The sequence below is a fragment of the Dasypus novemcinctus genome, chromosome 5 (genome assembly GCF_030445035.2).
Source record: "Dasypus novemcinctus isolate mDasNov1 chromosome 5, mDasNov1.1.hap2, whole genome shotgun sequence".
Taxonomy (NCBI): Eukaryota; Metazoa; Chordata; class Mammalia; order Cingulata; family Dasypodidae; genus Dasypus; species Dasypus novemcinctus.
The window spans coordinates 15,086,775-15,102,536 of NC_080677.1; the positions used below are offsets into that span (position 1 = coordinate 15,086,775).

General features: G+C 42.5%; 1 protein-coding gene across 4 annotated transcripts in view; it reads right to left on the reverse strand.

The window, feature by feature from the left end:
- Positions 1-15,762, reverse strand: part of HECW1 (HECT, C2 and WW domain containing E3 ubiquitin protein ligase 1) — a 442,767-nt gene that overhangs the window by 217,161 nt on the left and 209,844 nt on the right. For all 4 annotated transcript variants that reach the window (XM_071215076.1, XM_071215075.1, XM_058296745.2 and 1 more), the window contains one exon: positions 12,688-12,795. In XM_071215076.1, coding sequence (XP_071071177.1) covers positions 12,688-12,795 — 108 coding nt within the window. The remainder of the gene's footprint in view (positions 1-12,687; positions 12,796-15,762) is intronic.

Consider the following 15,762-nt stretch of genomic DNA (forward strand, 5'->3'; position numbering starts at 1 on the left):
ACAGGCCCAGAATTTTGCAGCACACCTCCACCTTTGGGGGGGGGGGGAGGCTCCAGCCTGCCACATGGTGGCTAACAGAGCAGGCTGTGGAGTCGGACTGCCTGTGTAAATCTGGGTGCTGTCGTTGGTTTCTTACCATTGTCTCGGTTTGCCAGCACTGCTGTAATGAAATAGCTCCGACTGGTTGGCTTAAATGACAGGAACTTACTGCCTCACAGTTTTGGAGGCTGGAAGTCCAGTATCAAGGTGTTAGCAGACCATGCTTCCTCCAAAGTCTGCAGGGTTCTGGTGGCATGGTGATCTGTCTCCCTCCATCTCCTCCTGGGACTTCTACTCCTCCTGCTTGGATATCTGCGCCTCTTTGCAAATTTCCCCTGCTTATAAGATCCCCAGTCATGCTCTGGCTCATTTTGTCCTGGTCTTAACTGGTCACATCTTCAAAGATCCTATTTACAAATGAGTCCACACCGACAGAACTAGGGGTTAGACTGTGAACCTCTGCCTCTGGGGGGAATGCAATTCAATCCACCACAGCTCTTAATATTGGATTAACTTGTATTAACTTCCTGTGCCTCTCCTTCCTTATCAACAAAATAAAAATACAATGCTTCCCACCAAGGCTCTTCATCAAGTGGGATAATACGGGTAAGACAGTATGTGCAAGCGTGGCACACTAGGAGAGCTCTGCGAACTGTAGCTGCTCCTATTACTTTTCTCTATTCAGGACAGCAGCCTTGCCCAAATGTCAGGTCAGGGGCTGGGGTCCTGTTTCCCATGCTGTCAGGGTGGGGAGCAGGCCCACTCCCTTGTAATGACCTCGGTCACCTTCCCTCCTCCTTGTCTAATTGGAGACCGTGGCATGAGTGCCATTAAAAGGCCCAGACTGTCCAGGCTTAGAGTTCCAAGTTGTGAGTGCTCAAGTGTTTCTTTCTGATTTGCCATTTTATTTGATTTTTCTCTGAATATGGTGTCATTTTGGCATGGAAAAAAAATATGGGAAAGTGTTTAAAAATTTCTGAACTATTTATGTTTATACTCACATTTATACATTAAAATGTATATGTTTTGGGACTGTGTAACATAGTGAAACCTGCATGAAATATGAATATGGATAATATGGCATATATAAGACAGTTTTTATAAAACGTAAATACAAATAAACTATAGAGGGGGAAATAGAATAGCAGCTATGTATGGTAGAGGAAGGATAGAGAGATTGAGAGGTAATGAGGTTTTTTTTGGTTTTATTGTTATTATTGGAATAATGAAAGTGCTCTAATAATGATTCAAGTGATGAATGCACAATTATGTGATTATATCTGATACCATCGATTGCACACTTTGGATGGATTTATGTTTTATTAATATGTATCAATAAGATTGATTTGTTAAAAAAATATAAATTAAAATACCCACTGAGCTTGCCCTGCCCTTCAGCTTCACCCACCTGGTCACAGGGCTAGACACAGTGTCTTTCATTAGGTCAGTGTCCTTGGCTGCCCCACATACTCTTCTGGCAGATTTGGCCTCTCTCCTGCCTCTCCTGCCACAGGCCTTAGGGGGAGATTAAAAGGGGCATCACGCTCCCTCCACACGTACAATGCCATCTCTGGAGCAAGAGCCATACAGGGCCTCGGTAACCCTGCCTGAGGTTTTTGGCTCCACATGTCTGTAGCTTTAAGTAAAAACAATCCATTGTGTGTGTTGGGGTGACTTTGAGAGGGATGCAGAGTTCTTCCTTTCCTCTATCATGACCATATAGGTGAAAATCACCACTAAATTCTTCCAGTTTCCTCTTTGTAGGTCCCTTCTGTGGTTAGGGAAAGGGGTACTGTAGAGTGGTCAGCATAAATCCATTTCTTCCCCTCTCCAAACCCATCTTCCACCCATTTGCCTCTCCCCCACTTCAGGTCATCCCACTCTAGCTGGTCAAGTGCTTCTACAAAAGGCTTGTCTAATTAACTATCCTCTAGATCCGGTTCCCTTCTGATTCTTCGGCTTCAGTCTATCAAACTCTGGGCCCTGCATGTCTAACACCCTCACAGGGTCTTCCACTGTGCTGATAAGCACAACCAGATCACATTGGGTTCAAATCCCAATTCCACCACCTACCTGCTAGGAAACTTAGGCAAAGCTAGCACATCTCTTGAAGAGTAAATTTTCTCATCAATGAAAAGGAATGACACCCATTTCATGGTGCTCCCATCAGCCTAAAATAAAAGGATGTACAGTCCCTTCAGAGGAGTCAGTTGCATGTCAGCCCTAAATAAATCAGAGAAGTTATTTTCTGGCTCATTCCACTCCCTATAAACATGTCCAAAGCCCATCCTTATCCTCAGGAAAACCTCCCTTTGTCCTATTTCTCATGCTGCCACTCTGACATTCAATATCACTGCTCCCTACCTGGAGGAGCGATGTATACACTTCGCCTCTTCTTTATCATGCCGTTCCATTTTGCCTGAGGGACTTTCTGTGCCAACACCAGGAACGTTCTGTGCATATTTGGATGAACTGGTTACCTTAGAGTCTTTCTTGTCAATTCACTGAATCTTTTTTTTTTTTTTTTTAATTTCTCTCCCCTTCCCCCCTATCCCGGTTGTCTATTCTCTGTGTCTTTTTGCTGCGTCTTCTTTGTCCGCTTCTGTTGTCAGCGGCACGGGAATCTGTGTTTCTTTTTCTTGCGTCATCTTGTTTTGTCAGCTCTCCATGTGGGCGGCACCATTTCTGGGCAGGCTGAACTTTCTTTCACACTGGGCAGTTCTCCTTATGGGGTGCACTCCTTGCACGTGGGGCTCCCCTACGTGGGGACACCCCTGCGTGTCACGGCACTCCTGCGCCTATCAGCGATGCACATAGGCCTGCTCCACACGGGTCAAGGAGGCCCGGGGTCTGAACCGCGGACCTCCCATGTGCTAGATGGACGCCCTAACCACTGGGCCAAGTCCGCTGCCTCACTGAATCTTTTTGACAAAGATTATCAGCAACCCCTGCACTGCATCTCCCCATAGATATTCTAGACCATGTCTTGCCTGACACTGTTGACAAAGCCCCTTTGATGGTTTTCCTTGCTTGACTTCTATGGCCCTGATCCTTTCTATTTCCCTGATGTTCCAGTTATCCACTGCTGCGTATCAACCAACCCCAAAAGTTAATGGCTTAAAACAACACCTTATCATTATTGCTCAAAGTTCTAAGGTGCTGGTTCAGCTGGGCGATTCTCCCTGGGGGGCCATCACGCTGTTGGTCATAGGCCCGGGGCAGCTATGCTGTAGAAGCCTAAGCTAGCCAGGGGAGAGACCGCATGCTGCCGAGTGCTGCTGGCCAACCCAGCCCAGGCAGGAGGCCACATCGGAGAGCCGGCCTGGCCAGTGGGCTGAGGATTCCAATCCCAGTGCTCCACCAAGAATGTGAATTTAATTTGGAAATAGGGTCTTTGGAAACAGAATTGGTTAAGTTAAAATGAGCTCATAGTGGAGTAGGGTGGACCTTTAATCCAATGTGAATGAAGTCTATAAAAAAAGGGGAGAAGAGACACAGGCAGACACTGGGGAGAATGCCACGTGAAGATGGAGGAGGTAGAGGTGGAGTGATGCATCTAAAAGCTGAGGAATGCCACGGACTACAGACAAACACCAGGAGCTAGAAGAGGCAAGGAAGGATTCTCCCCTACAGGTTTCAGAGGGAGCATGGTCCAGCTGATTTCAGACTTCTTGCCTGCAGAACTGAGAGATAATACATTTCAGTTGTTTTAAGCCACCCGATTGTGGTCCTCTGTTACAGTAGCCCTGCGAAACTAAGGCAAGCACTGTGGCCATTTTCCCTCCTACCCCCTCACTCTGCCTTGCACACACATCCAGGCTCTCGTTGAACCATACTGATTTGTCCTCCTAAGCCTCCTTCTCATTTCTTCCCTTCCATGGCTCCTACTTCTCACTTGTTCAATGCTTTGGATTCCTGGGTGGTCTTCTGCCTCCAGCCTCATGCCCTACAGACCACTCTCCACACAGCTGCCAGGATGATCGTTCTAGAATGCAAGTCTAAGCAGGAGATGTCTTCTCCTTAAAGCCTTTCAATACCTCTCTGTCCTCGGTCAAAGTACCTAGAACATCTGACATTAGGCTTCTTCCCCAGAATTTTTGTTGTTACAGTTCTGCCTCACCTACCCAGCTTCATCCCCTCCCACATCTTTGTGCCTTTGCTGGTGCTGCCTCCTGCCTAGAAAGACCCTTCTGCCACCAGCACTCCAAGACCAGCCCTGTTTCCTTCCTGGCCAAGTCCACCTACTAGCTACTTCTAACTCATGAGTGGGCTTCCCCGGGCAACCCCGTGCCCCAGAGTTGAGCTAAATACTCCTCTTCCTAGTATTTCACGTAGGGTACAGTGAGAATTATGTGCTTGTTCCTGCTACTGTAATGTGAGAGCCTTCACTGGGCAGGGAATGTGCCTTCATCTCCAGGTCTGAGTCCCTATAGTCCAGTCTTCAGTAGGCCCTTAGGCTCTGTGGGGTTAACAGAGGCACATGGATCTGTACATTCACTCACTGACAAGGCAATTCAAGAGGAATCCTGAGAAGTTTAATTTGGATGAATAGCGACTTGACCATTAATTTTTGTTAATTAAGAGTTTTTATGTCATTGAATCTGAGAATCTGTGATACATGCAGCTAGAAGCCAGCTCTATTTCTGTGTATTACTGTAAATCTGCATGGAATCATGTGGTTGTATCTTTCTAACAGTTTTCTGTAATATTACTCAGCCACTTGTATGTTCTGTGATTTCATCTGAGATACTGAGACCTCCAAGGACTGAAGTTCCAATTTTAATGTCAGCCATAGGTTAATGGAATAACTGACATGGTAATAAGTGATTGCACACAAGAGTTTGGCATCTTGTGTTGTAAAGAATTTGGAGTAAACTCAGGACAAGTCTACTGTGGAGATTCCATTACTTCTATGCTCCATCCTCACATGTAGGCCCCTGCCCTCTCATTGCCACAGGCTGTATTTTTCCACTGTCCCTGTCCATCCCAGGGCCACACAGATGGTTGGTGACCTGCTCATAACCAGCACCTCTCAATCCCTATCCTCCCTTCCAGGCTATGCCACAAAGCACAGCTGAGATTACTGAAGGCAAACAAATTTCCCTTAATTTGCCTTGGATGGACAGTCTCAAAACTTACTTCTATCATGTCATTCTAAATCTGAAACAAAGGAAAGAAAGAATGAATTGAATAAAAATAAGTGAATGAAATGAATGGAGTAAATGAATATATAGCTTCTTATAATGCACCACATAAAATCCAAGCAACTTGCTCTTTGAGTTCTCAGCTTTGTCCTGGACCTAGTCAAGAACACTTCCTCTATTTTCTTCCACCTGGTCATCAATACATCTTACCTCCAAGGCTTGGGTGGTAGTTGTCTGCCCAGCCCTGGCATGCCCCTGAGTCTTGCTTTTTAATGAAGACTTCCTCCTCCCCAAAAAAGGCATTGCTAACCAATTTCATCCAACTGTAATCACTTTTCTGTTCTACATTCCATTAGCACACAAGACGAACAATATAAAATAAGGTGGTGTCAGAGGAAATATAATCACTTCAAGGGCAAAATTATTATTGCATGGGTATTACCAACAGTTCCAGTCTTGTTCTGCTAAAGAATGAGTGATAATTGGGAGTGGATATGACTCAAGCAGTTGAGAGCCTGCCTCCCACATGGGAGGTCCCAGGTTTGGTTCAGTTCCCAGTGCCTCCTAAAAAACAAACAAACAACAAAAAAACCAAACAACCAGCAAAAAAAAAAAAAAAAGAAAAAAAGTCTCCAGGGAAGCCAATGTGGCTCAGTGGTTGAATGCCAGCTTTCACAAACAAGGTCCAGGGTTCAGTCCTCATCCCCTAGTACCTCAAAAAAAAAAAAAGAGTGATTATGGATTTGGCCACTTGAGTTCTGCCTCTACCACCCTAGTGGTCTTCTTTTTAGCTAGATTCTTTCTTTTAGGCTTTTCAAGTAAAATTTGGAGGAAGTAAGGAAGAGAAAATGACCAGAACCAGTGCGGACTGTTACTGGAGGTGGGTTTCTGAAGTTGTTTAGGTAAGAGGGACACTATGCACATTGTGGTGAAACACAGATGAAAATGAATCTCTAGGAGTACTGCTGTAGACTATACATTCTTCACTCAAAATTTAAGAAATACAAGTAGGAACTTTACATGAATGAAATCTCTTTGTGATTGCTGCACAGTGCCATTTTGACCATGATATCACTTGGGAATAAAAGAGCGAGCTGGATTTGGGGTGAGGTGGGAATGGAGAGTCATAATGTCAGTGGAGTTGTTGACATAATAATATAAACACCCATTAACTTGCAAATATTTATATGAATCCACGCTTGTTACTAAAGGTTAACCTGTGAAGTAGCCTAATGGTTGCTTATTCTGCTCCAAAGGTTTATGTTTAGACTCTCCACATAGACTTTAAACTTCTTGAAGCCTTATAGCCTATGTTACAGGTGTTTTTGGCAGTAAAAAGGGAGACATCTCCTTGGAAATAACAAAATAGTGTTTGGGAAATGGCAGCACACAGGGCAATCCTTAGCTCTCCTCGTGCTAGGCAGAGCAGTCTTGGTGGAAATATGTTCTGATTCAAATAAAAGGCTCTAACAATCATACCACCAAGGGCATCTGGATTGCTGACTTGATGAAATCCCAGTGACTAATTATGAGTCTGTGCAATCTTCTGGCTCCAGCAACACTCTTCCTCACTTCTGCAATGCTGTAGAGGAGAAAGCATGTGCCAGAAATGCTAATGAAGGGAAGTCAGCTAGCTCTCCTGGAGCCCTGCTTTTCATTCAGTGTCTTCAGTTTCTAACTTTGGCTGCAAAGGATTTTCCCCCAGAAAACTCTCAGCATAAAGCTATTTGATTCATAGCTGTCACCAAGGCAGAAATAAGCCCTTTGGCAGAGCAGCTGTGTAAAGCTGAATGGAGATTCCCGCCTTGCCCCATCTCAGGGTGACTCAGGACAAGTCCTAATCCAAAGCCTTCTAATTCTTGCTGTGGAACCTGATATTTATGGGGTATTTGCTATAGCAGACATGTGGCTGAGTGCTTCACGTGCTTTCTCGTTCAGACTTCCTGGGGTCCCCTGGTGGGGGTGTTGTGTTACCTTCATTTTATAGATGAAGAAACTGAATCTCAGCATTCAAGGGTCCGCATACTCCTGGTAGTAATCATGCTGCCTCTCACTTGGAGGCCACTGGCTTGAAACTCAGAGTGAGGACACTTCTAACTCCAGAACATTGATAGATTTCACCTCACCATGTTCAATGGTGATATCATTAAAAACTTACAGCAGGACAAGTTGCTTAGATTTTCTATTACATGTGTGGTTTTAAAATTTGGGCTGATGTAATAGAAAGGGATTTGGAAATGACATGAAAAAAAAATAGTGATATGGTAGGTTGATTTCACGTTCCTCAGGAAAAAAACCTGTTTTTAATCTCAATCCACTCCCCTGGGTGTGAACCCACTTGTAGTAGTCAGCCAAAGGGGTGCTGATGCAAAATACCAGAAATTAGTTGGCTTTTATAAAGGGTATTTATTTGGGGTACGAGCTTACAGTTACCAGGCCATAAAGTATAAGTTATGTCCCTCACCAAAGTCTATTTTCATGTGTTAGAGCAAGATGACTGCTGATGCAAGGGTTCAGGCTTCCTGGGTTCCTCCCTTCCAGGGTCTTGCTTCTCTCTAGGTTCAAGGTTCTTTCCTTCCAGGACTTGCTTCTTCCTGGGCTCAGCATTCCTCTCTTCCTGGGGCTGGCTTCTCTTTCTTCTTTGAGCTTACTTCCTGGGGCTCAGGCTTCAGCATCAAACCCCAGCATCAAAACTTCAACATCAAAAACCCCCAACTCTGCCCTTTGCCATGCCTTTTACCTGTGAGTCCCCACCCACCAAAGGGTGAGGACGCAACACCCTAATGATGTGGCCCAATCAAAGCCCCAGTCATAACTCAATCACGCCCAGGTACAGATCAGATCAAAAACATAATCTAATATCTATTTTTGGAATTCATAACCAGGTCAAACTGCTACACCATTGTAAAGAGGAACTTTTGAAGAGGTTATTTTTAGCTAAGGTGTGGCACAACTGAATGATGCTGGGTCTTCATTCTGTTACACGAGACTTCCTGAAGAGAAAGTCAAGAGAGGAACAGAGACTGGAAGTCAATGGAACCCTGAAGAAAAAGTAGAAGACGCCACCATGGGATAGGAAAGGCAAGGAACAGGGATCTCCGGCAGCCAGCCCCGGAATGCCACGGTTTTCAGGGAGAAAGCACTGCCTTGCTGACATCCAGATTTTAGATATCTCCTGCTTTCAAATCCTTGAGGCAATAAATTATCATTGTTTAAGCCAGTCCATTTTGTGGTAATTTTCGGTCACTTCTGGGTTTGAGGAAGGTTATTCTGACAAGGCAGGAGGTGATGAAATCACAGCAGATGGCCATCTGGGTGTGAATCTGCGTTGGATTTCCAAACTAGACTGCGTGGATGGAGACTGGAAGTGAGGATGAATCTCAGAGATACTGAAATGGGAGACCAGGAAGGATGTGGTGACTGGTGGTATTGACCAGAGGGCGAAGATGTTAAACACAACTTCAGATTCCATGTGTTGGAAGCTGTGAAACAGCAGAGTCAAGAAAAGTGATCAGACCACAGGGGTGGGGTGAAAAAAGGAGGCCCCTTGGGAAGAAACTGCTTTCTGACCTGTTTCTGTTCTAGTATGCTACTTTCTTCTTCCTGCTAAGGCGGAACAGGGGAGATCCACATACCAGATGTAAGCCAAAGAGCAAGACAAAGGTGCCTTCCTGCCAGAATCTCCTGGTTTTGTTAGCATTGCTGGCCCATCCAAGTGCCAATTTTGAAGGGCGAAGATGGTGGTAGCTCCATCTGCAGGCTTGAAACCAGTCAGTTGAGCCTAACTGCACCCATTAAAAGTTAATAACTGAGATACCATAGCAGTACAACATTGTAAGATTTTATCAGGACGGGTAAAAAAAAAATTCACTAGTTCTTCCTTTTGTCAGACTTAAAATTTGCATCTGTACAGTTCTCATATTTTAGCAGTTATTACTACACTCTTGTAAACAAGTGCCCGGGAGGGAAAATTTCACTGGAGAAGAGGAACGATTCCGTTGTTACTTCTTTTTGTATTTTGTATGCATATAACTCCTTAGAGAGTGCAGAAAAGTATTTGTTTAGGATATTCCTAATTTTGTGGTACTTACGTAATCTAATTTAGTCAGACCATTTAAAAATTCATTTAAATCAATAGCAAGTACTTAATTCTAAATTGAATCATAATCCCCATAGAAATGTGCTATGAATACATTCCAGGTGATTGGCAATATATCTCTACTTTCATAAAAGGGGAAAATAAGAGGGAGAACAAAAAAATAAAAATAAAAGGAAAACCTCATTCTATTTCATTATTCTAAATTTTTTTAGCATTTATTTTTATTGTATTTCTTTGAATATATATAGATCACAAAAATGGTACATTAAAAAATATAAGAGGTTCCCACATGTCCCACACCCCATACCCCACACTCCAGGCACCCTCTAGTTTACCTGAATCAGGCAGGCAGTTTCTAGTGGAGCATGGACTGACCCTGCCCTACCCCCAGCATGCTCGGGTCCATGTCAGGGGGCCATCAGATGTCATCACAGCACAGAGGGAGTGGGTTTAATTCCCATGCGGAAAGAATGACCTTCTAATGTACTCCAGCATTTAAAATCTGGCCAATTTTCCAAGTTAGCAAAATTACTTTTAATTATAAGAGGATATGATTTACCAGTTAGATTAATGTGTTTCTTACTACCTAAAGATTACAAAGAGTCTTATTTTTGGTTTATAACATCAACTTATGTAACCTTCTGGATAATGGCCTAGATTCTGCAGTGTTATCATAGTTAAGCAGGACCCAAATTTGATATGATACTTTGATGAGTTAATGAAGAAGAGCTGTATCAGAACATTTTAAACATCCACTCTCTCCCTAATGGTTAATTTGGCACTTTCCCAATCCTACATTTTTGAAAATTGAAGTGATTTCACATTAAAAAATAAATTATATAGCATATTATATACAATTGTAATATTTATAGTCAGATTCCTAGCATTTTAATTTATTTTATTATACATATACCAAGTTAATATTCAAATCTTTTGCAAACACAAGATTTTCCAGATAAATTTTTTTGACAAATTATATTTATACAGAATAATGCATTCTCAATATAGTCATCACTTGTTTGATATATTTAGAAAATGTAAGTATCCATATTTTCAAATTCACCTTCATTAATTTTCCCAAAGCATTGAGACATTTTTAGTCCAACAGCTATATTCAGGACCAGAATCTTTTTTCAAGTTCATATCAGAACATTTTTAAATTTCACTCTTATAAAGTGCTCAACTTTCAATGCCCTTTGTAGGCCATTTGTTTTCTATTGGCATTGCTACTTGATCAAGTTTGAAGAAGCTTTCATTCAATTACGACAATATTTTGTATATTTTAAAGGGTTGATTTCACACTATAACATTTTTCTAGTAATATTTAACTTGTGTTTCAAAGTGTTTCAATTGTTCATGAAGTTTGTTGTTTGAGATAAATACAGGAAAGTTTCCATAGATCATAGAAATTTAAAAAAAACTGCCTTGCAGGGAATGGTATTTTTGCTAGATTAATTAATTACACAAATTTACCTATTTCTCATTGTCTCATACAGAATGAGTAGACAGGAAACTTTGTACTATCAGAGAATAGAGGGGACCCAGTTTTATGGGATGCAGTTGCTGCCCTTTGACTTTGTTAGAAGTATCTTTCCAACAAGATATTTCCTTTTCCATAATATTTATCTTCCTGACTCTAAAAAAGATAAAAGCTTGCAAGTTTTGCTCTTGCCAGGACCACTGATGCCTGATGCTGTTGTTTGATGCTAAACTGGATTTTTGTGTCTATTTCTGTATTAGTTAGATAGAAGCCAATGGAAGAAAATGAAGAAGTGAGGGCTCTCCTACCAAACTTGCAGTGTAGATTGGGACATAGAAACAACTATTATGTCTAATATTCATTGTTAATGCAAGTTTTTAATCTTTTTTTATTATCAAAATTTGGGAGATCATATTAGATATACAAGCTGGGGCCTCTTTCCCACAAATCAAGCCCATGTTATTTATACTAAATAATACTATTTGATAGGAGAAGAAATGAGTAGGACTAGGGAAAAAGGTATCTGGCTAGGTAGGATTGAGAAGTAGGGTTGAGGGAAGAGGGTAAGTTTTTACTGAGACTTGGCAGCTAGGCAGAGGGGTTTCAGTTGCAGAAGAAGAAGGGATCATGAATGGTAGCAGAATTGGGTGTAAGGTCCAGATCAGTGAGCAGGATGGATTAGAAAGGAGAAATGCTAGTCAGGGAGTGAAGTATTAAGGGAAAAGGAAATCTCTTGTTAGGAATTTCAATCTGTCCAGCTCAAAGTCAGGAATGAATGACCGTATTCCATACAAAAAACACATATTCCCACAACACATAAAAGGAATAGAACTTCCTGACTCAGTTTACTCTTCCTTTATGAGCCAATGTGAAAAAGGAGAATTTATGTCCTTGATAGAAGCAGAGACACCATAAGCTTTGAGAAGTGGATACCATGCCTTTTATCTTCTAAAACTACAATCCTTGGAATATGATAGGCCTTACAAAATTTTTATTAAATGAATGAATGAAAATGAAGAAATGTGGGAACAGAATATGCTAGGGTGTATAGCTTTTCTTGGACCGTAAGTCAAATCATAATAAACTTCAGATTCCTAGCCATGTATCTTTTCTTTTAAGAACTGGGCAACTGGAATAACAGAATAGTCCATATCTTTTCATATTCAATGAATCCCTGCTAAGAGCCAGAACATGGACGAAGGGATTGTGAAGGGGAAGAAGTTGTGGACTAGGGGTAATCTGTGCAGTCCTTCAGCTGGCAAATATGAGGTCCCTGTTCTATTTCATCACGCAATGAGAATGTACCAATTTGGGTAGGACCTGTGGAAACATCCTTCCCTAACTCTGAAAATGATTTATATTTTAAGATAGAAGAAAATTTTAGAAAACATCTCAATTAGATACATGATGACAAGTTTCTATGTCCAGAAATATCAGTTGGTCAGAAATCAAACAGGCTGGTGGTATTAATGTATCACCACCATCCTGAGCAGCTGTGGCCAGAGGCAAAGGTCTGGGCAAAGTGTGGAATGTCACCAACATGGTGAGGCCATAAGCAAGGTACCCTGAAAGCTTAGGTTGAGCAAAGCCAAAACCAGACAACAGGATTCAGAAGGAGCAACTACAGCAACACTGGAGACCCCAAGGTGGAGGCAGGGATTGAAAATCAGAGGACATGAACCAAAGAGTCCTGAGTCCAGTGGCTTATGAGCATGAACCAAACTTTTCCTTGATAGTAAAAGAAGTGGCCCTCTGGGCTTGTTTGGATGGCTGTTACCCAACTCCTCTAAAACTCACAACTCACTATTGAAAATATTTGTTAGCATTTCTAAGAGGTGGAGGCAATGCAACAGAACAAAGGACAAGGCAGCTGAATTCTGCTGCCTTGATGCTCGCAGAGAAACAGGAAAGGTAAAATTACTCACGTTCCACAAAGTAAGAGCTGGCATCAATCTTCCAGATGATATGGCCCCGATGAGAACCATTGACTCCTCGATTTTTATAATCCAGGAAGTTTTCGGACAAGACCTCATCTATATCCCCAGAAGAAGAAAGCAGAGGAGAGAAATATATCAGTCAACAGCATATTGAGAAGCAAAGGAAAAAGACCAAAGGTTATTCATGCCACTTGCAGCTCCGCAGCAGGTGGAAGCATAGAATTAGAGAGCTGGGAGCATCCTTAGACACCATGTAGACCAACCCCTTTTAATGCAGGAATCTTCTCCCCATCCCACAACATCTGCAACAAGTGGTCATCTGGCTGGTTCTTGAATACCTTCAGGAATAAAGAAATAATTACTTCTGTGGCAATTCATTTCACTATCAAATAGCTCTTACATGTGTGAAATCTTAGAGTTAAAATGTTCTTCCTAAATCTTCCATTAACTGGTCCACATTTGGGATCAAGGATGAGGCATAAGGAAAATATTGAATTGCACTTTCCATTTGAAGACAGTTCTCATGGACCTCACCCCATATCATCTCTTCTTCAGTCTGGACACCCATATTCATTCTTTTTTTTTTTTTTTTAAAAGATTTATTTATTTATTTATTTATTTATTTCTATCCCCTCCTCCCCCCCCCACCCCAGTTGTCTATTCTTTGTGTCTTTTTGCTGCGTATTCTTCCTTGTCTGCTTCTGTTGTTGTAGTGGCACGGGAATCTGTGTTTCTTTTTGTTGCTTTATCTTGTTCTGTAAGCTCTTGTTTGTGCGGTGCCATTCCCGGGCAGGTTGCACTTTCTTTCGCGCTGGGCAGCTCTCCTTACAGGGCAAACTCCTTGCACGTGGGGCTCCCCTATGCGGGGGACACCCCTGCATGGCACGGCACTCCTTGCATGCATCAGCACTGTGCATGGGTCAAGGAGGCCCGGGGTTTGAACTGCGGACCTCCCATGTGGTAGACGGACACCCTAACCACTGGGCCAAGTCTGCTTCCCCCATATTCATTCTAAAGACAAGACTCATTCATGAATTTATTCATCCTTTCCTTCATGCACTCATGCCTTCCTTTGTTCATTCAACAGATGCTTACTGAGATCTAATTATCTTTTCAGATGCAGGATAAGGTACAGGGGATGTTCTGACAGAGAATAACAAGGACGGGGCCACAAGGGTAGTGCCCTGTGGGATGAAGAGAAGCCACCTGGTAGAGAACGAGGGTGAGCATGTGGGGGGGGGGGTGGTGAGCTCCCAGGCTTTGGCATTCAGGGACCACTGCGTGGAGGCACTAAAAGAAGCTGCTGGAAGACTGTGCTCTTTTCCCCCTCCTGCTCCTTTTCGACTCATTACATTTCAGCCTGTCAACGTCCTTCTTAAAGCCAGTGCCCTGAAAGGAATGCAGCTTTCTCAGAGCTCACGCTCTCCTCCTTGGTTATAGACACTACATTTTCAGTGCAGTCTCAGGCAAGGATATGAATTTCAACTTTATTTTATGGGGCCCTGGCAGCTTCCACTTCACTAGAAAATAACCATCTGGGCTAGATGGAGCTGATGTTGTGGAAAAAAGGAAAATAGGCTTTGAGAGTTTAAATCTACTGTGGGGGGTGGAGGGACAATGAGAAGATAAGGATCCTGAGGGCTGGCCCAGAGTTCTGTTTTGCCTTGAGGGGCTCCTATCCTGCCCAAGGTTTCCCACCCACTGTTGTGTCTGGCTGGACTGAGAAAACAGGTGGCAACAAGGTGCAAAGAGGGCTGGACTTGCAGCAAAGGTTCCAGTTCTTAAGGATTTTTTGTGCCATTTACCAAGAGTGTCACTTCTATAGACTCAGATTCCTCATCTGCCAAGTGAGGCTAGTAATAACTGACAGTCCTCAGGGGAGGATTAAATAAGATAATTGGCAAGTGTGCTTGTTACCTGCTAAGTAGATGACACTTTCAGCTTCCTCTTCTTTGACAGAAATGACTGGGCAAGGCGATGACGTTTCTACCGCATTAATAGCAAGACCAGTTTGATTCCCTTGGAAAATTCCTTGTTTGCAAAATTTGCCTGTCTTTATATTCACAGTGTGTGTGCACAGCCCTGTTTGGGTTACTAAGATGATTGCATAATACGCCTTTTACAGTAATTGCCTCATTTCTGCAAAAAGGCATAATATTTTCCTAGCTCCCTGGGATTTCAGTACAGATATAACCAGTCTCACACCCAGACAGAAATATGCCTCATTATGTCAATTCTCCACGGAGTGACAGTTATCTGAATTTATCCATTCTGTTCACCAGAGTATTCACATTAATAGCTGTGGTCAGGGATCCATATACAATTACACCAAGAAGGGCAATGTTCATTGACACATTAGAGAAGTGTATATTGATTGCTTTATTCCATTCCAGGCATTGTGCTAAACCTGGTAGATACATTGGTTGAACGAGACATGGTCTTTGTTCTCAGAGAGTTAATAACCTTTTGAGGATTCCATTAAGAAAACAGGCAATTTCATTAGAACACACGTATAAGGATGGGTAAGTATCAGGGAACTATAGGAGCTCACAAGAGAAAAAGTTGAGGGGTGGGTAAGAAGAATCAGGAAAGGCTGATGAGAATGGCAAAACAGCATACATTTTACAGAGAACACGATGTGTTTGGCCATGCACAATTAAACACAACACATTTGAAGGGATTAGGAACTGGTTCTGATAACTATCCCATTTCCTTACACTAATAACAATACTTCAGGACAAATTTCCCACAAGAAAATAGAATCATCTCTATTCTTGCCTGGACCATCTGTGCTTGGAAGTCAACTCCTTCCCCAAAGGCATTTAACACCAATTGCTAGAAAAGTTATTAGTCTTTGCCTATGAGTCCAAATGTATTTGCAGAGTCAGATGCAGAAAGATGCTCTCAGTATTATAAACAGAAAAGGTCTTAAGGCGAGGAAGCAGGTCCTGGAAAATGGCCCCCAGAATAACACTGACTAACTGGTTCACTGGCAAGGCTGCTGCCTCTGTCTCGCTCAAAAGGCTACTTTAGGACCTTTGGGGACAAGAGCACAGTATGGTT